The sequence below is a fragment of the Manis javanica genome, chromosome 15, assembly GCF_040802235.1.
Source record: "Manis javanica isolate MJ-LG chromosome 15, MJ_LKY, whole genome shotgun sequence".
Classification (NCBI taxonomy): domain Eukaryota; kingdom Metazoa; phylum Chordata; class Mammalia; order Pholidota; family Manidae; genus Manis; species Manis javanica.
Genome location: NC_133170.1, coordinates 71,344,283 through 71,360,910, shown reverse-complemented (window position 1 = coordinate 71,360,910; position 16,628 = coordinate 71,344,283). Strand labels below are relative to the sequence as shown.

The 16,628-nt window shown below is 50.6% G+C and overlaps 1 protein-coding gene across 6 annotated transcripts in view; it reads left to right on the top strand.

Annotated features, from left to right (window-relative positions):
* Nucleotides 1-9,598: 9,598 nt before the first annotated feature.
* Nucleotides 9,599-16,628, top strand: part of RBM19 (RNA binding motif protein 19) — a 133,262-nt gene continuing 126,232 nt past the window's right edge. For 2 of the 6 annotated variants that reach the window (XM_036993372.2, XM_036993368.2), the window contains exons 1-6: nt 9,599-9,754; nt 11,519-11,701; nt 13,164-13,289; nt 13,485-13,523; nt 13,850-14,042; nt 15,019-15,260. In XM_036993372.2, the coding sequence (XP_036849267.1) occupies nt 9,719-9,754; nt 11,519-11,701; nt 13,164-13,289; nt 13,485-13,523; nt 13,850-14,042; nt 15,019-15,260 (819 nt within the window). In that variant the 5' untranslated portion in view covers nt 9,599-9,718. Of the gene's footprint in view, nt 9,755-11,518; nt 11,702-12,330; nt 12,480-13,163; nt 13,290-13,484; nt 13,524-13,849; nt 14,043-15,018; nt 15,261-16,628 lie in introns of those variants that run through there. The other 4 variants (XM_036993370.2, XM_036993371.2, XM_036993369.2 and 1 more) reach the window with 3 other exon arrangements.

Below are 16,628 nucleotides of genomic sequence, written 5' to 3'. Positions count from 1 at the left end.
TTTCATACACCATGTCCTCCTAATGTTTCTCTTAGCTACATGCTCACACCCGTTTGTTTAGAACTCGCAGCAAATACATCTTGGAAAAGGACTTTGATCCGTGGCAGCTGTGTACGTGTGAGTGAGGCGGAGTCCCAGGGGCAGAGACAGCCTGGAAAGGGGGCTGGCTGGGCTTGCCTCTCTCATGCCCTGTGGGCTTGGCATGTCACCCCCAAGCCCCATCCCAGCTTGCTGCCCTTGGAGGCAGAATCAAGCACAAGGTCCAAAGTCAGACAGTCCTGGGTCCCATCACAACTCTAACACTCTCCAGCTGTGTGTCCTTGGGCAAATCACTCAACCTCTCTGAGCGTCCTTTTCCTCACCTGTTAAATAGCCATAGTAATGGTTCTCGAAGCCAGTAGTTTGCACAGGACTAAATGAGATCCTGCACAAAACGTGCTTAGGATGGGGCAGGACCTTGAGTGTTTGAATGAGCAGATACTTTGGCTTTGAATGAGGGAAAGTTACATTGTTGTTAAAGCACCGATTGCCTCTTCTGTCCACGGGGTGACCTTTGGGCAAGTCGCCTCCCCTTTCTGAGCCTCAGTGTCCTCATTGACAAACTGGAAATCATAAGAGTGCCTCTCTTACAGGGAAGCTAACATAACAATTAAGACAGCCCCTCCAAGTGGCTTAGAACATCTCTCGTTACATCATATGCACTCAACAAACACGCCCTTTGCCGTCACCATGGTTGGCAGGGCCGTGTCTGTGATGCTCCCGAGCCACAGGCGCTGCCCCCACCTCTTGGAGCAGATTCCTATCACAGAAGAATGATAATAATAATAATAATAATAATAATCCCCTCATCCTCACAGAGCTGGGGAGGGCACTGAGACACCTCCTGCCCCTGGGGGAGCCCTGCCTTATGGCCATCCCATGAGACAGATGGTGTGAAGCGTCAGGGGGCCACTTAGCATAACTCTGACTCAGTTTCCCCAACCTGAAACCACAGAAGATTGCCTCCACCCAATGCCTCAGACGTGGCCTCAGGAGTGGCCCTCTTCGTGGTGAATTGAAATAGCCATATCTTTGCTCCAGCCACATGGAGAATGTCCCCGTTTCATGCAGCGGGGGTACTCATCGCAACATGAGGTGGCAGGAGGCAGGGGAGGTTTTGATTTTATTCCTGCCTCTCTTCTTTCAGCATGAGGAGCAGCAAGTCAGGGGAGGTCTTCCCGGATGGCCCAGAGGCTGACACAAGGAAGACCCCACTGTGCTCCTCTCTGTCCCCACTGCCACCATCCCTATCCTGGCTGCCATCACCACTCTCTGGGCACCATGGCGGCCCCCCTCCGTGGTCTCCTTATACAGAAAAGACCCACAACCCATTCTTGTCTCCTTCGACAATTCTACCTGAAAGACCCTATTCCCTAGGAAGTGCTAGGCAGAAGGCTAGGTCATCTCGGTGGGCCTGAGAGACTGGCCTCTGTGGACCTGCAAGGAGCACCCATCAGGCCCCTCATCCTCTGGTTGAGTTTGGCTGATGGGAGGCACCAGAAGGAGACCTGAAGGCAAGAGGAGAGACCAGGGGTGTCAGCTCCCCAGCTCCCTCCCTGCTAGTGCAGGATGGCAGTGGCCCGGATTCCTCTCTGGAAGGTTAGAGCTCAGGCTGGAATGTCATCTCCTGCAACTGAAGTTCCATCCCGATTCTGGCAGTTGCTTTTGTCAGCTTGGGTCCTCCAGGAAGCAGATGCCAAGAGAGGGAGACAGCCTTGCAACTTAGTGAAGGGATGTCTGTAAAGGCTAAAGCATGGAGGTGGCGGGGAGGAGAGGTGGCAGGGAGAATCTTCCCATCCGGAGACAGGCCTGACACCTGGGGAGGGGGAGTGAGAAGGAAGGAGGAGAGAGTGGGATGAGCCTCAGACTACAGCACAGCCCTGAGAAAGCTTGTGCCAGGCCACTGGGGGCTCCTACAGCAACGACAGCCCACCAGGGGAGTCCCGAAGTGGATAGAAATGACCTGGCTCTAGGTCCCACTATGCTGGGTCACTGTCGGGAAGTAGCCGGAGAGGAGCAGGGCCTCGGCATGAACACAGCAGCAGATCCCAAAGTGTGCCCCCTGCAGGGTGTCAGACACTGCCATCTCTGCAGCAGACCTCAAAGCAGACCTAACAGCTCCCTCCACAGCTTCCCGTCTCTCTCTCTCTCTCCCCCCTTACCTTTGCACGCTGAAAGGATAGCTGGGGTTCCAGCCAGCTCGAAGCACCCAGGAGACTATAGATCACACCCACCAAGGGATGAGGAATCAGGAATATTTACCATCAACTCCACTGGGTGAGGATAATCCTGACAGCCTGCCTTGGTACGAGGGTGTGTGTGGTGTTCAGCTGCAGGAAGCCCTCCGGAAGAGAGAGCAGGGCTGCAGGCAGAATCGCGTAAGTGCCAAGGGAATGTGGGCAGCATGGACAGCTCCTTATAAACATCATCATTGCCAGTTTCTTAGATACATTTCCTTATATACATTATATACACTTATATACATTAGCAGATGTGTGTGTTTTATATATTTTACACAAGTGGTAGCCTAATAAAAAATGTGTACATTGATAAGCCATCACCAAGGTACTTGGTATAATAAAAACAAAAATGTACAGTATGGTTTTAAACCAGAGTAGAATCACACTCTATATGATGTTTTGAATTCTGTTCTTTTCCCCCAATTAATATATATTGACCATCTTTTCATGGCATTGCTTTTAGGAGTTTGGTGAATTCCAGTGTGTAGAGTAAAAAAAAATTTTTTTAAACTATTGTTTAGGTTTTAAACAACTCTTATTGGACATTTTGATAGCTTTGCTTTTTCACCATTCTAAACAACACAGACACAAAGCTTGTGTACATGTGTTAAATTATTTCCTTAAAATAAGTTCATAGAAATGCAACTGCTGGGAAAAAGTCTCCTTATGTTGTTTCTAAATAATGTTCCCTCTAAACTGTACCATTTTGCATGATGTTTTTCAGAACATTACAGAGCATTCATTTCCCAACACCTTCACCAATACAGATTGTCATATTCTTTTTTTCACTTTCGCCAAGCAAGAAACTATTAGCTAATCAGTAAAGGCATCTCTTCAGCAGGTGTTCCCAAAGCAGCACCATGTGAAGTTCATGTTGTCTTTATGGGACAGAGGAAAATCCCCAAAACTTGGGGCTGCCTTGGAAGATGAGAGGTCTTGGCTGGCTACCGGCCCATGCTGGCACAGAGGGGGCATGCTGGCTATGACCTGTGTGCCCCCAGCCCCTACCCAACTGAGGCTGAGCGCTCAGACCACATCATCTCTCCCCACCTGCCAGCTGGGTTGGGCCATGGGAGGCACCATCAGGCAAAGGGAGGTGGGAGGAGGCAGTTAGCTCTCCCCCTCGCCCAGCCAGGACAGTGTCAGGAGACAGCAGCCACATCCCTGATTCCTGCAGCTCCCCTCTAGGCAGCCCTGGAAGCTTCCCTCCCTCCAACTCTTCAGGCCTGGAGTGGCAACGGCTGTTAGTGTCCTGTGGCTGCTGTAGCCAATTACCACAGCCTTGAGGGTTGAAAGCAATGCAAATTGATCCCCTCACCATTCTGGAGGTCAGAGGGCTGAAATCAGGTTCACCAGCTGAAACTGATGTGTCAGGAGGGCCACACTGCCTTCTGAGGCTCTGAGGGGAATCTGTCCCTGCCCTCTTCACCCTCAGGGGGCTGCTGGCATCTCTTGGCTGCAGCTGCATTCCTGCTGCCTTCAAGACTGGATCTTGAATCTCTCTCTGTTCGTGTCACACCACCTTCTCCTCTGTGGGTGTCAGATCTCCCTCTGTCTCCCTCCTATTAAGTATACATGCGATTCCACTTACAGTCCCCCAGCTAATAGGGGATAATCGCCTCATCTCCAAATCCTTAACTTAATCCCATCTGCAAAGACACCTTTCTGCCCCATGAGGTAACTGTCAGGTTGCAGGGACTAGGAGGTGACACCCAGCAGGGACCTAGTTCTCAGCCTGACACAGGTGTCCATTATCACACATCCTGATGCCTTAGGACCCTGGGCTTCTCCCTACCCTGCTGGCGACGCTGTACCTGGTCCCCACATCCAAGTACCTTCAAGACTTCAGTGAACTTTTCCCTGCTTGCTACCCTGACCAACACAGTATCCCTGCCACCCTTCCCAGACAGAATGCCCCCTCTTGCTGTCTGCATTTGGATACTTCCGGTGTTCCAATTTCCTCCAGGTTCAAATCCATTTATGTATCCAGAAATATTTACCAACATACTATAATAGGCAGGTGCTATGTTGAGCACGGGTCTGCTGCCAAGGAGGCAGGATTTTGTATCCTTAATGAGGTGAAACCAGGAAGAAGCCCCATCTATTGTGATTGGCCAGATTAGGCCCCTGTGTCTGGGCGGTGCAGGCCTTCGGGCTGCGTGAGTCCTTGAAACTTCAATTCGCAAAGATTTTCCGTGTTCCCGCCGCGATGCACGGGTTTATACTTGATCCTCTGGTTCCCCCTGCTGGTCAGTTCTCAGAATTCCAAGCAGCCTTTCTAACGGGGCAGCCCCAAGGTCTGCCAAGTTACAGATGCCTGTCCCCAAAAAAGGAAAAGGAAAAGGGGATAGCGGGTTGTGAGACACGATGGGCATTTAGCAAGAGCGCCAGGAGACAAAAATCTAAAATCAGCAAAGCGGCATCAAGCTGACGCAGATCGTTCAAGGAGGGGCTTCTGCAGTACGTGGCTGCGTGGATAAAACTAAGGCAGAGACCTTGCCTGCTGCTTTCTGAGTGAGTGAGCTCAGCGGAGTCACTTCGCCTCTCTGTGATTTAGTTTTCTCATCTGTAAAATGTGGTTAATAATTGTACCCACAGTACTGGATAACTATGAGGTTTGAATGAATTCAGCCTTCTAAGGCTCTTTACCCAGGGCCTACCCACTGAAACATGATTTTGTTATTACTATTGGCACCATCATAGGAGGCATGAATATGTTATCTCAAATCCTCACCACCACCCTGGAAGTGGGCACGACTGGCCCTATTCTACAAATGAAGGATGAGGTTCACAGAGGGTGATTGACTTACCCAAAGTCACACAGCAAAAAAGTGTCAGGGAATGGAACCCAGGTCTCTCCACCTCCTATATCCAGGCTCTTTCTGAGGCTACATGTCATCATCTCAGGATGAGCTACTTCATGCTGTGATTTTCCAGAGCTCACTCCAGCAGTGGCAGAGGAGAGGACAGCTAGGTAGATGGGGGCACTGTTTACTCCAAAAGGAAAGCCACGAGGGGTGGGCAGGCAGACCATTTGGTTTGGCTGGGGCTCTCTGCTCATCCCGAAGTACAGAAATCATAGGTTAGCAGGAGGGCAACTGACATTCTGTATCAAAATCTTTAAAATGTATATATATGTATGCATGCTTGTATGAAATATTTATCTGGAGCAATGGTTGTCAAACTATGGCTCACAGGCCAGCTATTGCCCACAGCCTTCTTTGGAGGGATCTGCAAGCTAAGAATGGTTTTTAGGTTTTTGAAGGGTTGTGAAACAAAAAATAAAAAAAATAAGCAAAGCTAACAGAATGCTGATGCCTTAGAACCATTAAGATAAATCGAGGCCAGGGGTTAGCAATCTGGCCCACAGCCTAATTTTGTCAATAAAATTTTATTGTAACACAGCCATGAGCATTCATTTACATCCTCTCTGAGGATGAGGCATTGAAGCCAAGCCCCAAAGGATGGGCTGTGCTTGGTCAAATGAAGAGATGAAGAAAAACCTCAGGCTGTGCAGAGGCTCTGAGGTGAACGCACTGGTCTCCCAGGGCTACAGCGAAGAATGACCACAAGCTCAGTGGCTTAGAACAACAGAAATTGATCGTCTCACAGTTCTGGAGACTGGAAGTCTGTGATCAAGGTGTTGGCAGGGTCACACTCCGCCGAAGGCTCCCGGGAAACCTGCTTCATTGCCTCTTCCGGCTTCTGGTGGTCGCTGGCAGTTCTCAGCTGTGGCTGCATCACTCAGCCTCTGCCTCTGTTGTCACAATGAAGTCCTTGTGTGTGTGTCTTCAAATAGCCTTCTTCTAAGGACCCCAATGATTGGATGGAGGCCCACCCTAAATTCAGGATGATCTCATCTTGAGATCCTTAATCACCTCTGCAAAGACCTAATTTCCAAATAAGGTCACATTCACATGTTCCAAGGACTTCAGTGTATCTTTGAGGGACACAGTTTAGCCCACAAGGTGAGAACAAGGTGTGCACATTTGAGAAGCCAAAAGTGGCTAGTGTGGCCAGAGCTGAGTGGGTGGGGAGTGGCGGTCAGTGTTTGGACCTTGCCAGACCTTGAGGCCTAAGTCAAGAAAATGAACTCTTACCAACTCTGTATACAAGAAGGAGGCATCTGTCCTCTGTACAGTTGAAAAATAAGAAAAGGGAAGACAATGATTCTGGTTTTACCCCCCAACCCACCCCCAGATAATCCGGCCTCGGCCCCCAGGCCAGCATAGCAGCCAGCCTAAATTAAACAGGCACTGGAATTTGGAGGCACCTGGGATAAGATCTCCATGAGCTTGTCTTCTTAGAATGGGTTTAGCTTTTCCCCCACCACAGTCTGGTTGATGAATAATTTGTGATTTCTGTTGCGCTTCCTGATGAATACTTATGGTTCACTGCCAGGAGCAGAAGGGGCCCCATATGTCCAGTGTTGGGGCCCCAGAGGGACTATGAGGTTGGGGGGCATTAGGGGTGACTCGGCTGCCACCTGTCACAGGTGAGCTGCCTGTTGTCCATGTAGGTGCAGCTGAGGCTGGTGTACACCTGGTCTCCTGTCTCGAGTTATCCTGGCCACTTGCATCCCTCAAGGCTGTCCTGCAGGTGCGAATAGGAGGAGGGGAATAGGGAGCTGCTCTTCCCAGGGGTTTCTGGGGTGATGGGCAGTGACCTCCTGGGCCAGCCCTGAAGGCACCAGGTGGTTACACCTGGGGCAACTGTCCCCAGCACCTCAGAAAAGTGACAGTGTTACAGAGTTCCCATACACCCTGCACCCAATTTCCTCTGCTGTTAGAATGATTGTGGAACACTCATCACAATTAATGACCAATATTGATACATAACTATTAACCAAAGTCCATGCTTTGTTTGAATTTCCTTGGTTTATCCCCGATGTCCTTTTTCTGTCCCAGGGGCCCTCATTACATTTAGTTGTCATGTCTCCTTAGCCCCCTCTTGGCTGGGATGGCTGCCCAGGCTTCCCTTGTTTTTAATTACCTTGACAGCTGTGAAGAGCTCTGGTCAGGGATGTTGTAGGACGCACCTCAACTAGAGTTTGTCTGATGTTGTCTTGTAATTAGATTCCTCCCGAAGAGGAAATCCAAAGTCCAACTTTCTCCCTGTGGATAAAGTGAAGGTTCCTGTGTCCAGGATTCTCACCTGGCCCTGGCTAGCTCACTACATACATGTTATGGACACTATATAAAGAGCACTGCCCAGTGCTCTGGGTGACATGGCGGCACGGCTACACAGCTGCAGGAGAGCAGAGCCTGGAGTGGTGGCAGTGCCCAGGACAGAGGCCCAGAGGCAGAGACTGGCTTGCTGCATGCGGACTCGCTCTGAGTGGACGGAAGTCTAGTGATTGACCTGCCACCGTGGGAGTAAAGTTGGGAATAAACGCTTTCACCCCAAGAACATTTTACTGTCATTTCTTTGGTCACATTGAATCCACAGTGAATTTGCCCTGGGCTGAAACCCACTGGCAAGACAATTGGCAAGATATTTTCCCCCTCCATCCTGCCTCTTCCAGCCCCTTCCAAGATCTTTCTGCACTTCTGGCCTTTCCCTAGCGGGAAGTTAATTCTCTTAGGATGAGTGGAGGTAGCGGTGGGTGGAGCTGGCTCAGACCTGTTGAATAGCTTCTTTTTTTTTTGAATAGCTTCTTAATCCTTGAGTGTGATCAGAGGCCAGTCTGGTTGGGTCCAGGCGCCCCCAGATTATATTTGGTAGAAGAGAAAAGGTAACAGGAGGCAGATGGGAAAGCTAGGGAGCAGAAAGACTAATAATCATGCCACAGCGTGGCTGTTTATTAAATGCACGGACACACAGTCCAGGAATGGTGCCTCCTTCCCCCATGTGGTGACCATATTTTCCTGGCCCAACACTGGGATGTGCAGATTGGCAAAGAACATTCCATTTTCTTTTGATACCTTTGAAAGACCTTCTGATTTGTGAATTTCTTTAGGGAAGGCTACATTTAGTTGCACATTTTAATAAAGGCAGTTTGGGAAATAATAAAAGTACACGAAACCAGGACCAGAGGGGCAACCCACGCTTGCCCTCTCATAAAAGGCTAATATCTCGGAGGGGCCTCATAAAGCCTGCCCCCGCGGTGTCATGACAAGGGTTGCCTGTGTGTGCCGAAAACAACCTGTAATTGTCATTTAATTAAAGAGCACTCTCATACACATCAGTGCATATCTGTTGTATGAAGGAATGGCCTTGAAATGCAATGACCCCTTCAGTCATCCACTTTAAGCAGGAGGGTACATTTTTACGTGTGTGTGAGTTTTTGTTAAGTAGTCTACGTAAGACATGGACAGGATGAAATGTGATCTTCAGAGAAACCTACAACAAAGCAAGTAAATCCTCATGTAGTGTGTTGAAGTGTGGCCCCAAGAAGATAATGACACGTCCAAAGCTCTGGAACGCATGAATGTGATCTTACTTGGAAAAAGGTCTTTGCAGATATAATTAAGTTAGGGATCTTGAGATGACTTTATCCAGGATTTAAGATGGACCCTAAACCCAGTGGTTGGTGCCCTAATAAGAGAAAGGAAGGGGAAATAGATCTGATTCAGACACTGGATGAAAGTTGGAGGCAGAGGTTGGAAAGACGCAGCCATAAATCAAAAGGAATAATATATGGAGTCCCCCAGAAGCTGAGAGAGACAGGAAGGATCCTCCCCTAGAGACTTCTGGGGGAGTGCAACCCTGCTGACACTTTGATTTTGTATTTCTGGCCTCGAAAACTGTGAAAAAATAAATTTCTGTTGTTCTAAGTGACAAAGTTTTGTTACAGAAGTCCTCGGAAACCAGTACATCCCATAATCTTATCACTTAAAACTGCTTAATATTTAACAGCTATACGACTACGAGCAAGCTGTTTTACTTGTCTGGCTCCCAGTTTATTTCCAACATCATATTCTAGTTTTTAGAGGTGATGCTCATAATTTCATTCGTAGTGCCCAGCAGCCTCTCTGAGCTTCAGTTTCCCCATCTCTAAAGGGAAATAAGAATCCTTAATCCTGCGCTTATTCTCAGGGCTGTTGTAGGACTCGATAATAAAACAGAGACGGAGGCTAAAACGATCCGCTCGTTTACGCAGCGCTCAGGCACCCAACCAGCCCCACGCAGTCCCGCTTCAGTGTCAGGAACCGGCGGCCCACCGCCAACTTCGCCGCGACGTTGGTTTCTCCAGGCGGTGCTTAACAGCCTGCGCCTGCGCAGAATGGAAGCTCAGGCCCACCGTTGGGGGGATTGACTTCCTTGGGTCGCTGGTTCGCCACGCCTACTTCCGGAGAGGGCGGGCCTACGTGTGGTGCACATGACTTTGTTCCTGTCCAAAGATGGCGGCGCCCAGAGCGGGATCGTGGAAGCTGATGGGAGACACTGTCCAATGTCTTTGATTCGTGCTGGCATCAAACTAGTGGGAACCGTGCTCCATGTCGCGACTAATCGTGAAGAACCTCCCGAATGGGGTGAGTGCAGGGCGTGGACTTGGGAATCTGAAACTGGGACAAGTCGGGAGCTCGGGGTTGAGAGGCAGGTGGCCGCGGAGAATTGAGGAGGTTTCGCTGCGGGCGGGTTCGAAACCCCAAAGGGACAGGAGCTTCGGCGAATCCATTTGATAGTTGTAAGGGAGGAATAGTGACCGCGCAGGGTTTCACAGTCGGCTCGTGGGGACCAGACTCCCACCCCGACAGGTCTTTCCCCGGGGAGATGCCAGGCTTCACCTGCGCTGAATGCTCTCCCGGAGCCCTTCTCCTCTGCGCACGTTTTTTTATTGACTCCAGACCGGATCAGACACTGTAGTTCTTTCCTTTTCCAGGGCGGAGACTGCTGGGGAGGCAAAAATGGTCAATTCCCACTCCCGCCTTTGGGGCCAGTAAGAATAGTTTGAGGAAACTGGGTGTGAAGGGCTTTAAACTATTTATCCAGTCATGCTTGTCTTTGTTTCGGGAGAGCCCAGCCCAGAACCTGGCACGTGGTAGGCATTCAATAAAAACAGGAGAAAGAAACAGATGAATGTGTGTGGTATCACACAGTGTGCCTGGGTCGGGTGTGCGCGAGTGATTTATCCTTACTTATTTTATCGTAACTTTTCTTGGATGGAGAGCTTCCGACACCGCTGGTGTGGACGGGAAGCCCATTCCCAAAATACAAAATGTGCTGTTTGGATACCATGAGAGATCTTCCTTACTTCTGACCTTATACCCCCTGGGGAGCCTCTCTCCAGAGGCGGGAGAACACAAAGACATTTTCTGCTTTATTGTTTGTTTCTTTGTTTTTAACTCTTTCCCCTAGTGCATTGTGAGGGAACTATGCCACGACTTCTACAGTGTGGGGTTATTTGATCAAATGGTAATAATATCGGGGTATTTTCTATTGCTACTGCAACAAACTACCACAAACTTAATAGCTTAAACGATAAAATTTACTATTTCGTGAATTAGAGGTCAGAAATCCGAAAATCAAGGTGTCAGCAGGCTGTGGTCCTTTTAGAGACTCTAGGGGAGGGTCTGTATCCTCACTTTTTTTCAGTTTCTAGAAACTTCTTTGGCTCTTTGTCACATCCTAGATCTTCAAAGCTAATAGCATAGCATCTTCCAGTCTCTCTGCTTCCATCATCACATGGTCTTTTCCAACTCTGACCCTTCTGTCTCTCTTATAAGGACCCTTAGGATTACATTGGATCCATCCAGGTAATCCAGGATAATTTCCCCATCTCAAGATCCTTAATGTAATCACATCTCTGAAACCCCTTTTGCCACATAAGGTAACATGCAGTTCCCATGGATTAGGATATGGACATCTTTTAGGCTCCATTATTCTGTCTACCAAAATTAGCAAACATTTCTAGAACTCACCTGTCTGTTCATTCGCTCATTTATTTTGACAAGTCTTTACTAGGTATCTACTGTGTAGCAGCCACAATGTTGGGCTCCTTTTATAAAAGGTCTCCTTATGCTCCTGATAGCGCATTGTGTAAGAAGATTTCATTGCAGCCATCTGAGTCTTGAATTTTTCATTGATGAGATGGGTAAGGGGCTTGTTCAAGGCCACACAGCTAGTAAATGATGGAACCAGAGCTGGTATCACGTCCACCTGCAGAGCACACTTGGCCACTGCTTTGTGTAAGGTCGCCACTGGGGAGTCCTGTGGCCTCAGGTTTCTAGCCCCTTTTGCCTCCTTGGCTCTGAGGACTCCCTAGCTCCTCCCTCACTGTGCCTCTTCTGTCCCAGATGAAAGAGGAGCGTTTCAGGCAGCTGTTCGCTGCCTTCGGCACACTGACAGACTGTAGCCTGAAGTTCACCAAAGATGGCAAGTTCCGCAAATTTGGCTTCATCGGCTTCAAGTCTGAGGAAGAGGCCCAAACGGCACTGAACCATTTCAACAAGAGTTTTATCGACACATCCCGGATCACAGTGAGTTGGTGTGAATTTCCTCCCTGCCTGGCCATGGAAAGTGATAGGATCTGCATGTCTAACAGGCTCATAGGTGATGCTGTTTGTCCCCAATACTTTGAGGACCAGTGGTCTGGACACCAGTGAAGGAGTGATGTCATTCATTCGCCCGTTTAGCACTCAGTGAGCAGCCACTTGATGCTGGGTATTTAGAGAAACCTGGGACCCCTGGCCTCTGTCCTCATGGAGCCAGCAGCCTGTGGGCAGGCAGGGGGCTGGCAGGTGAACAGGCTGCTTTCGATCAGTGTCATCAGTGCTGTGACAGGGCAGTACCAGGGACTTCAGAGAACAGAGGAGTCCCTTACCCTGGCAAGGATCAGGAAAGTTTCCTGGAGGTGGAGGTCCCGCCTGCATCACTCTTGGGCATTTAATGACTTGGTAAACATTTTTAACACTTTGTTGAAAAGAAAAAACAGGTGTTAGACAAGAATCTGTCCTGTGATCCCATTTATACAGAATTCTAACCCTCAATGTGTGTGTGTGTGTGTATAGAGACACGTGGAAGGATTGTCCCTGAAATAGCAAATTTTCTCTCTGGGTGATAGGCATTGGGGTAGGAAAATCTTTTTTTCACATTCCTTGAACTTTCCTGTATTGTTTAAATTTTATCTGTGGAGCACATGTGTCATCATTACGGAAACAACAGAACTGTTTGGAAATTCCACACATGGGGTTGTGACAAGATGACAGCCCCTCCCCCCGGGGTGCAGGTGGGCCAGCCAGCAACCCCCTGCCTGTGGTGGGTATTGTGCACAGCGGCACCCAGCAGGAGCTCTCATGGAGGTCACCTGGGGAGCGTGGGGAAGGGCTGTGTTAGGCAGGCTTGGCACTGAGCCCCCTTCATGCTCCAGCATGGCCATCTGCCTTTCCCATCTTCCTGGTGCTATTCTCTGGAGCCAGCCGGGCCACTTCACAGTAACTGAAGTAACACTGGCAGCTGCCAGCTCGGCATAGACCCCGTGTCATCTTGTTCCTCCTCACAGCCACCCTTTGGGGTGATGGCTATGAACTCAGACTCCAGACCCCTGGGTTCCAGTGTCCACTCTGTCACTTTCTAGCTGGGTGACCCTCAGGCAAGTTACATAACTTTTCCGTGCTTCAGGTTCCTGATCCAACAAGTGGGAGAGGAAGGGTTCCTCCCTACAACTGTTGGGGTGTCCAAAGCACTTTCAAAGTACTTTCAAAATACTTTCAAAGCACTAAGACTACCTGGCCTGTGGAATTGTTCTGTAAATGTTAACAACTCTAATAATCTGAGGAGGAGGAAGCCAAGGCTAGGCAAGGATAAGTAACTCGATTGAGCCAACTCAGCCAGTAAGTGGCAGTTGCCTTTTTAAAAAGCCCAGGCTGCCAGGTGCTGAGGGGCAACACCCATGTTGGGCACAGTGGCAGGTGTCACCATCACCCTTTCTCTCCCATGCAGGTGGAGTTCTGCAAGTCATTTGGGGACCCAGCAAAGCCCCGAGCCTGGAGCAAACACACCCAGAAACCAGTCCAGGCCAACCCACCTTTAAAAGACAAACACTCCGTCCCCCCTGAAGCTAAGAAGGTGCGTAGGAAGTCACTCCCACCCATATCCCCACTGTCAGCAGGGTGTGCACCCTGGGAGGGTGGCACAATGGGAGCAGGAATGGCCTGCGAATCCTCTCGGGTAGTTCCTGAAGGTGGGCCTCCCAGGGCAATGCGGCTCTGTCTCCTCTTGCCCTTCACTGGTGACCTTCACCTCTGTGTCTTTCATTTGCAGGATGACAAGAAGGAAAAGGTAGCAAGTGAGCTGGAGAAGGTGAGTCTATCCTGTTGACGGGGAGGGCGGGCCCCAGGGTCAGTCCTGGGAGAGCTGCCGCAGGCCTGGAGAGGGCAAGGCCGGCCTGGCAGGCAGAGGCGTGCCTCTCGTCTCCCCTGGCCTTGTTTCCATAGCTTCTTAGTCTTCTTGTCTGATCCAGTTTCCCCTCCCCAGAGCTGGACAGCTGACCCCAGGGGTCCTCTAGAGATGGGGGGAGCTTCTTGGGGGGTGCTCTTACCCTCCCAAGAGTTAGGGTGGCAAGCCCTGCCTGAGCCTTCTCTGCCTGTTCCCTCTTCCTGTCACTGCCTCGGCTCCCGTGCCACCAGCTAAAGGAAGACACGGAGTTCCAGGAGTTCCTGTCAGTTCACCAGAAGCGGATGCAGACCGCCACTTGGGCAAACGATGCCCTAGATGCTGAGTCCTCAAAAGGGAAGAGCAAGCCGGCCACTGACTACCTGAACTTCGACTCTGATTCAGGGCAGGAGAGTGAGGAGGAGGGAGCCAGGGAGGACCTGAAGGGTAAGGGGTGTCCATGCCCACGTGCATGCCCCTGCCAAGTGCGTGTGCCTATGTGCATTGGTCTGTGCTTTCGGGTCTTGGGACCCCTCCGGTCAGGACACAGGAGAGGGCAGATCGACACCACCCTCTAGTGGTGCACACAGGTCTCAGTCAGTCATTCAGATCTTTACTAAACCCCTACTCCATGCCAGGCACTGCTGGGGGGAATATGGCAGAGAGCAAAAGATGGAAGAATCCTGCACCCACGCACCTGTCATCCTAGTGGGGTGAGATACGTTGAAGAAAGGCCCACTGTTTAGCACGTTATTTGAAGGCAAGCAGGAAAGGGGTAGGAGAGTTCTTGGGGCAGGCCTCTGAGGAGGTGGCCTGGAGCTGAGCCCAGGAGGTGAGGGAGTGAGCCTCTGTCCTCAAAAGGGGCTCACAGTATAGTGGGGGACAGAGGGGTCGGTGAGCAATCGCAGTCCAGAATGGTAAGCACTGCAGTAGAGGGCCGGGAATTGAATTTGGTTTAAAGTGAGAGAATGAATTTAATGCGAATTTTATGCCTGGTAAAGTTTCTGTGCAAAGCTGAGGTCCAAAGGACTCCTTGGGAGTTGGTGGGACACAATAGGTGCGGGAGCAGGAAGGGATGCTGTCACAGGCAGAGGGACAACATGGCTGTGGCACCGAGAGGGGCAAGTGCGGGGGCCTGAGGTGCCTGCGTGGCTCAGCACCAGGTGGGGGCGGGGTGGGCCAGGAGGGCAAGCCGTGTCAGCACAGGGACACAAGGAGCATGTCCATCCCGTGAGCCTCTGGAACCCCCTGGCAGGTTACCATCAGGGGTGACAGTCACACAGGTACTTTCAACCCCACAGGCCCAGGTGAGTGGGCCGGCGAGGGCCAGGCTGGTCGCCGGCTTGGGCCTCGGGCTGCGGCTGTCCCAGACCTTGCGTTTGCTCACAGCTGTTGCTGACCCCCAGCCTCCCTGTCTTCCCAGAAGAGGACGGCCTTGAACCCAAGGCAGCTGTGCAGAAGGAGCTGTCGGACATGGATTACCTGAAATCCAAGGTGGTGAGGGCCGGGTCACCATCCTCCTCCTCAGAGGAGGAGGAGAGTGAAGACGAGGCCGAGAACTGTGAGGACAGCAGTGAGGCCGAGGAGGGTGGCCACACTGCTCCCAGTGCTCAGGACAGAGCGAGGCCGGAGACCGGCCCTGAGCCAGAGGCAGCCAGGGCCCAGGTGAGTGTGCTGGGGAGCAAAGGGGTGGCCCCCCCCGGTACTCGCCCGAGTCCCTGCAGCCCCTCGTTAGGGGATGTAGAGTAGAGGAAAGACAGCTCTGTGGCCCAGAGACCCGCTTTCCTTTCCCTCTGGGCCAGCCACTTGGGGTGTGACCTCGGGCAGGCACTTCTCCAAGAGTTTATTTCCTGTTACTGACATGGAGAGGTGCCTGCCTTCTGGAGCTGTTGGGTACACGTGAGCTGGAAGATGGATAGGAGCATGTCATACTTGTGTTTAGAAGCAGGGTAGACAAGTATGAGCCCACAATCGACAATAATAGGAAAATCAATTGGGTGCTTACTGCATGCCAGGTACAGTACCTGCCTTGTCGGTTGTTGAACCCTGTGGCAGTCATCAGGGGCAGGTGTACTTTTGGGTCCATTTTGCAGGTGAGGAAACTGAGACTCAGAGAAGGGAAGTGACTTGCCAAGGGTCACGGCTATGAAGTGGTGGGGTCAGGACCTGGACCCAGGTCTAGATTATAATCATGGGTACTATTTCGGGGATATTCCCCTTGTCTCCCACCTGAGTCCTCTCTGCTTAGAGGCAGGACAGCTTTTCACATTTTGGTCCCCTTTCCCTTGTCTCCCCAAAAGACCCTGTGAAGAATCAACTATCCCCCTGCCCGGCCCTTTTCAAGCTCCAGGCTTTGTCTCTTTTTCTGCATCCCCCTCCCTCCTTTCACTTTCTGCCCCTTCTAACTGACACACTGTTGTTTCCTCCTAAAAATGTATATTGCAGACAGGCAGTTGAATATGGTGAAGTCAGAGCTGGGGGCTTGATCCCAGCTCTGACTGGGGGTAGCTGGGACCTTGGGGGAGGCACTTCTCTGCCTCCAGCTTCTGATCCTCATCTAAGATGATGCTCAGCATAACAATGGTCGCTGTGTCTGGTTTCCAGAACCCGTGTGTCTAAGTATAAGCCAGAACCCAGAAAGTTTCAGATTTCAGGAAGACACCACTATACCTCACGAAGTGTAGCATGCCCCGCCGCCCTGAATCAGGTCTGGGCAGCACCCCATAACTAACAAGCACCTGACTGTTTCTGCAATGAAACCGGAAATGACTGCTCATGCTATCTGGGTAAATGTAAACTCTGGCCTCACATCAGCTCAGAGAAGGCTTTGCTAGCAAATTAGTTCAAATCTGGGCAGGTTTTATTGCTCCAAGAATTACAGAAAATGTAGGTATTTCAGAACTATTTGGATTCTAGAATCCCGGGAAAGATTCTGAACCCATAATTCCTATAAGCTTGTTTCAGAGATTCAGTAGTAGAGGAGCAATAATTGCAAAGTGCTTTGGACAGTGTCTGTCACAGAGTAAGCCCTAA